This window comes from Chiloscyllium punctatum, chromosome 11, assembly GCF_047496795.1.
Source record: "Chiloscyllium punctatum isolate Juve2018m chromosome 11, sChiPun1.3, whole genome shotgun sequence".
Lineage (NCBI taxonomy): Eukaryota > Metazoa > Chordata > Chondrichthyes > Orectolobiformes > Hemiscylliidae > Chiloscyllium > Chiloscyllium punctatum.
Window position 1 is genome coordinate 93,858,652 of NC_092749.1, and position 6,769 is coordinate 93,865,420.

General features: G+C 40.4%; 1 protein-coding gene across 1 annotated transcript; it reads left to right on the forward strand.

Annotated features, from left to right (window-relative positions):
- Positions 1–3,857: 3,857 nt before the first annotated feature.
- LOC140482617 (barrier-to-autointegration factor-like) lies at positions 3,858–6,483 on the forward strand. The gene is made up of 2 exons (XM_072580133.1): positions 3,858–3,983; positions 6,337–6,483. The coding sequence occupies exons 1-2, from the start codon at positions 3,858–3,860 to the stop codon at positions 6,481–6,483; spliced, it is 273 nt and encodes a 90-aa protein (XP_072436234.1).
- The last annotated feature ends 286 nt before the right edge of the window (positions 6,484–6,769 follow it).

The window sequence follows — 6,769 nt, forward strand, 5'->3', positions numbered from 1 at the left end:
AGGACCTTGTCTATCAGTCTCCGTTTGAAATATCTGACCAAGAATACGGTATTCAATCATTCAGTAAATTTAAAAGTTTGATCACATGCCATTAATCCCAAACTTTTAAATGTAACTGAGAGGCTCAACTGCTCTTCTTCACTCTTTATAGAGCCTCAATAACCATTACCAGGAGTGAGGGTTAGAAGTGGATGCAATACAGCAACTGTTAACAAGTCAACTCAGCTCTAATGATTGCAGTTTTGTTTTCCCTGTGGTCAGCACCCCTTAATTGTGAACCTTTGGTGAGTAGTTAGTGATTAATGTAATCAGTTTTCCTTGTGATGTTACTTCTAATGGGCCACCCATAAATAATCTTGAGTTTGTTTACAACATGTTCATAACTCCAGCTCCTTGAAAACCATGTTAGGGAATTGGAGCTGGAGCTGGATGAACTACGGATCATTCGGGAGGCTGAGGGGGTAATTGAGAGGAGTTACCGGGAGTTGGTCACTCCTAAGGCTCAGGACAAAGATAGATGGGTTACAGTTACGGGGAGGAAAGGGGACAGACAGACAGTGCAGAGATCCCCTGTGGACATTCCCCTCAGCAATAAGTATACCGTTTTGGATACTGCTGGGGGTATGACCTATCAGAGGAAAGTCATAGTAGTCAGTTCTCTGGCACTGAGCCTGACACTGTGGCAAAGAAGGGAAGGGGGCAGAATAGCAAAGTACTCATGGTAGGGGACTCGATAGTTAGGGGAATCGACAGGAGATTTTGTGGTCAGGAGGCAATTTCCAATTTACATTTGGCCTTAACAATATAAGACAGACTGCATTGTGAGCAACAATTAAAAAGGAGACTATTTTTTAATTGACTGTGGGCATTAATGGTAAGGCCAGTATTTGTTGCCCATCTCCAGTTGCCCTTGAGAAAGTGATGTAGTTGCCTTCCTGAACATTGAAGTCAGTCTGATGTCAGTATACCCATAGTGCCATTAAGAAGGGAGTTCCAAGTTTTTTATCCAGTGACAGTGAAGTAACTGATATAATTCAAACTCAGGTCCATTGCTTAGAAGGGATCTTACAAAAAGTGGTGTCTGTCTGTTTGCTGCCCTTATCCTTCTGTAGGGATTTGCAATGGGTTGTTGAAGGTATTTTGGCATATTGCTGCAGTCCACTGTGACCACTGTGCATCGGTGGTAGAAGGTGTAAATGTTGAAAGTGGTGATGCCTTACTGATCAAAGTTGCTTTGTCCTCGGTCACATCAAGCTTCTTGGGTATTGGGACTTACAGTCACCCAAGCAAGTGGAGAGCATTCCATCACACGTGACTTGAGATTTGTAAATAGACAGATTGAGGATTTTGAGGTGAATAACTTGCTGCGAAGTTCCCAACCTCTTACCTGCTGTTGTCGCCACAGCATTTATATGGCTGGTTCAGTTCAAATCTGGGCAATGATAAATCCCAGGGTGTTGATTGTGAGAGATACTGCAACGGTGATGCCGTTGAATGTCAAGGGGAGTTAGGTATTCTCTTTTGTTGACATTGCTCACTGTCTGGTAGTTTTGTGGTTTAAATGTTACTTGCATTTATCAATCCAATACCGAATGTTATTTAGGTTTTGTTGCATATGGATACTGAATACTTTAGTATTTGAGTTATTGTGAATAGTACTGAACAATGTGCAATTGTCAGTGCAAATGTTTGACTTTATAAGGTGTGGAAGGTCCATGATGAAACATGGACAACTGAAATGAAGTCAGGAGCTGAATGGCACTGGTGGAATTAAAACTGAACATTGGTGAACAGGTCATTGCTGTGTAAATGCTGCTTAGTGAAACACCATCCATCCCTTTGCAAGTGATTGAGAGTAGATTTATGGAGTAGTAATTGGCTAGATTAATTTTGTAGCAGACAGAGTGTAGCCTGACAACTTTCCACATTGTCCGATTAATACCAGTGTTTCAGCTATATTGGAACAGCTTAGTTTCAGGGCACAGGTAGTTCTGGAGCACTGATCTTCAATATTAAAGCTTTTGCAGGATGTTGTTTTGGACCATATTGTTTACTGCATTCAGCCATTTGTTGATATCATGCGGAATGAACCACACAGTGTGAAAAGTAGTATCTGGAATGTTGGGGCCTCAGAAGAAGGCTACATGTGGTTGCAAGTGCTTCATTCTTGTCATTTGCATTGCTGGACTCCAACATTGTTGAAGATATTTATGGAGCCTCCTCGTATGGTTAGTTGTCCACAAATCTTTGTGATAGAATGTGGCAGGTGTGCAGAATTTAGATCTGATTTGTTAGTTGTGGAATCACTTAACTGTATATGTGGCATGCTGTTTTCACAGTTTAGCATGCATTTATGCCAATGTTGTCGATTCACCAGGTTGACAGCTAATTTTTGGGTATGGTTGGTGCTGTTTGTGATATGCTGTCTGCACTCCTCGGACATGGATTCATATCCTGCCTTTGTGGTAGTGGTAGATTGAGGGATATGCTAGGACATGAGGTTACAGATTATGGTTGAGTATAATGATGCTGATGATTATTCCTGATGTTTCAAGGATGCCCAGTTTTCAGCCACTTGATTCTTTTTAAATCTATCCTACTTAAATGGTCATGAGGCTACACAGGGCCTTTGTCTCCAACATGACCGAGTGTTGGCCACTGCTACCAATAGTCAGGTGCAGTAGCATCTGTTAGGTGGATTGGTGAGGTTAAGTAGGTTTCTTTTCATTTCTTTGGTTCATTTACAACCTGTGATGGTTGTCACTGTAACATAGTTATCCCAGTTTCTGGGATAGCTATGTCCTTTAGGACTTGGGTAGCTTGTTCAGTAATGGTGCTGTCAAGCCCCCCCCCCCTTTCCCCCCCCCCCCCCTTGCTATGGACATTGAAGTACCTCTACTCTGAGGAAATACTGCGCCCTTGACACTCTTAATGCTTCAATTAAATGTCATTGAGGGTCTCCCCCCTCAGCTTTCTCTGCTCCAAGGAAAATAAGAGTGTGGTGCTGGAAATGCACAGCAGGTCAGGCAGCATCCACAGAGCAGGAGAATCAAAGTTTCGGGCATAAGCCCTTCATCAGAATGATGAGATATACCCTCACGGAAAATCTGGCTATAACCTATATGCTAATACTGACTCACCTCTGAGAGAAAGTGGCAGAGAGAGAGAAAAAAACAATCTTTTTAAATCTATAGAAAGACTTGTCTAGCGATAGGAAATATCTTACTGATTCTGGCATTTGAGTGAGTTGTGAAGAACTCTCACCAATCAGAAACATTGTACAGAATTTAATTCCTTACTGCAGCAGAGGTTTGAATGGCTGGAGAGGGGATGGTTTGGAATGGGATGGGGAAGAACTCATTACTTTTGTAATTTTCTCCATAAGAAAGGTTGAGAATGGCCTTCCAGCCTGGACTCTGATTAAGGGCCTAATGCTATCAGAAGTGGGTGTTCAGCCAGACAGTTGGGCGTCACGTCATGTAGGAAAACTGCCAAGTAAACTTCAGCATGCATGGCTGCAAATGTCATTGGCAGTCTCTCCTTTTCTGGCATCTTGCACCCACTGGATGGTCCCAATGGAGGCAAAACATTCTCTTTGCTCTTTACAATAACCCCAATTCCCTTCTTTGACTCTCTCTTGTACAATAACCCTATGGTCTCTCTGAGTGGCCCCATCAACCCCACACGCACACACATGATCCACTTCCTAGGCCTCTGTAATCATTCTACAATGTTCTAACTTGTAAAATAATTTGAATTGAGAGAAGCTTTTTGCAGTTCAAAACTTGTACAGCTTCTCCAGATAACCAAGCATAACGTTTGCTTACTGTTACCAACAGATTTAACAGCTCTAAAACATGATTTCAACATCACACAAGCACAAGAATTTTGTTTCTGAACCAATGGGGAACAAGTCAGTTTCTTCCTTAGCTGGTATTGGAACAACGCTTGGAAGAAAACTGGAAGAGCAAGGCTTTGATAAGGTAACAAACCAATAGAAGAATGCTGCATATGTATTGGAAATTAAATGTCTAAGAGATGCAGTGGTTTAAAACTTGTTGCATCTCACTTTTTTCAGTTTAGATGTAAGGTGTGCACAGTTGCCATATTCCTGGCCCTAAATGCCATTTCATGATAAACTTCAACCCTTCCAAATTCCCACAGCCTCCTCCCCAAACCAGGTCAACTGCGGTCTATTCATTTTCTTAAATAGGGGATCATCTAATCCTAAACATCCAGTACCAGCCTCAACTTGGCTGAATGTGTGTTTTCATTGAAGATAATTCCTCTGGTTCCACTCACATCTTCCATATAAAAGGTGTTCTTATGGAATCCCAACTTGCTCTGACTTTGCCTTTTTTTGTGGGATACATAGATTATTCATTGCTTTAACTCTGCTCCCCTCCTTTTTCTGGCATATTAATGCATGTGTACCATCTAGTCTCCATCTGGAAATTCATCATCTTTGTCCTAGACTATCTCAGATTCTTTGCTTTCTGAACCTCTATCACTTCAGTGCATGGACTATTAACCACTGTTCATTGTAAGTGTACTGATTCCTATAGCTCCCTGTAAGAACACTATTCCATACACTGTTTTGTATTGTCTCCACTGCTTCTGTTCTTAGAGATACCCTCAACACCAATGCTTCTTTAGCGAAGAACTTCTCTCAACTGTGGTTGGCAGGGCACTCAACCAAATCTGTACCATTAATCCACACTTTTCCCTCACCTCCAGCCACCTTCCCAAAATCAACCTTCCGTTCCACATTTAATGGATTAGTGTATGGTATTTCTGTTTCTAACAGCATGATGCAATAATCAAATACATTTTCCTCTGACCTTTCAAAATTTGGCATGATCCCTTTACTTGACCCACTCTTCCATCACCCTCAACACCCAACACCAGTATTCCTTCTCATGGTGCATATGTCCTTTCAGTTTCTCTTTTCTCAGAGTACAGAACCCCAAACACTCCTTCCAGATGAAACAAGTGATTTACTTGTATAATACTTTCAATTTTATCTACTGTGTTTGCTGGTCACTATGCATTCTTCTCTACAATGGTGAGACTAAGTGAAGATTGGATGATAGTTTTGCAGAATACCTTCAGTTTGCTAGATTCAACCCTAGTTAAAAATCACACAACCCCAGGTTATAGTCCAACAGGTGTCTTACAATTGTGTACTCCACAACCACCTGATGAAGGAGTAGCTCTCCGAAAGCTAGTGCTTCCAGTTAAACCTATTGGACTATAACCTGGTGTTGTATGATTTTTAACTTTGTACACCTCAGTCCAACACCGGCATCTCCAAATCAGAATCACCCTAGGCTCTGTTATTGAACAAACTCGACACAAAGTTACATAGGAAATATTAGGAAAGATAGTTAAAGGCAGGGTCAAAGAGGTAGATTGTCTTAATAGAAGTAAAGCGAGGCAGAGAGGTTTTAGGGAGGAAATTCCATAATTTAAAGCCAAATCAGCTAAATGTATAGTTACAAGAGCAATTAAAAGAGGGAATAGTTAAGAGGCCAGACTTGGAGGAGCACACAAATCTCAAAGAGCTATGGGACAGGAGAGACTTACATCATTTCAGCTATTAATGGAGATAACTAAATCACTCCCAGGAGACAGGTTAGTCATTTAGAATGTATGATGAGGATGCATGCTTCGGATTGAAGTTTCATTTTCAACTTTAGTCTGAGCGGCTAAAGTTGAAAGGTAGAAGGTAGACGAGAACTATTGGGTCCAGTAGGCAAGCGTCTTTTCAGTCATTGGATTGATTTGGCTGCCGTGTATCCATTCCCTTCTTTTTGATCAGATCCCAACCCCCAAAAGGCTATGATATTAATCTTTTCTGGAAGCTCTTCTCTCTAGAAAAGTGAAGATTGATTATAGTGATTAAAATTTATGAGAGAGTTTATACATAGAGAATGGTTAAGATACGATGGAGAAAATGTTTCACTTGCAAGGACAAAACTGGGGACAGTAAATATAAGTTATGACCAAATTAGGTTAGTGACTAATAATGTGGAAGCACAAGGAAAAGTAAACTGAATAGAATAGATTCATTTAAAGCTAGAATGAGGATTGGGATTTATGAAGATAGGTGGAAGGACTGTGAGCACCAACACTGTCATATTCCTGTTGGGCTTGTTTCTGTGTTGTAAATGCACAAAACCGTTCTGGAAAGAGCACTTCATGATGTGAGTGTTAAATGCAATTTGCTGTGCCAGTAATTGATAAACATTGGTATTTGTTTGCCAGACACTAAGTCCTCTATAAATCAAATGTTCATGTACTTACTGAAAAAAAATCAATATTTTCTCTTTTTAGGCATATGTATTATTAGGCCAATTTCTCGTTTTGAAAAAGGATGATGAATTGTTTAAAGATTGGTTGAAAGACATCTGTGGGGCCAACACGAAACAAGCTGGACAGTGTGCCACCTGTTTACAAGAATGGTGCAATGCCTTCCTCTAGCTAACACTTTTATCTAAAGCATCTAGCTTAATTGTTCAAATTAAATAAGTGTTGCAGAATAACATCTGTTTTCCCATGCTTGCCTAAACATGTGAAGCTTATGTTAAATGTATGTGAATTTCACAACTTTAAAATCCTGTTGAAAATAATTGTTTTATAGTTTAATTGATTTTACATGTAATGTTAATCTTTTGATGCAGGCTGCAATGTAAATGGTTCTCCTATAATGCTGTAGTTATGTTCCAGTGAAACCTCACTCCAGTGAAAATCCCTTAATAGAAATAAC

What these genes read in the sequence shown, in the direction of transcription:
- LOC140482617 (XM_072580133.1), top strand. Translation starts at nt 3,858, where the DNA reads ATGATTTCAACATCACACAAGCACAAGAATTTTGTTTCTGAACCAATG. An exon ending in AAGAGCAAGGCTTTGATAAG is followed by an intron (nt 3,984 to 6,336) that starts GTAACAAACCAA and finishes TTCTCTTTTTAG; the next exon opens with GCATATGTATTATTAGGCCA.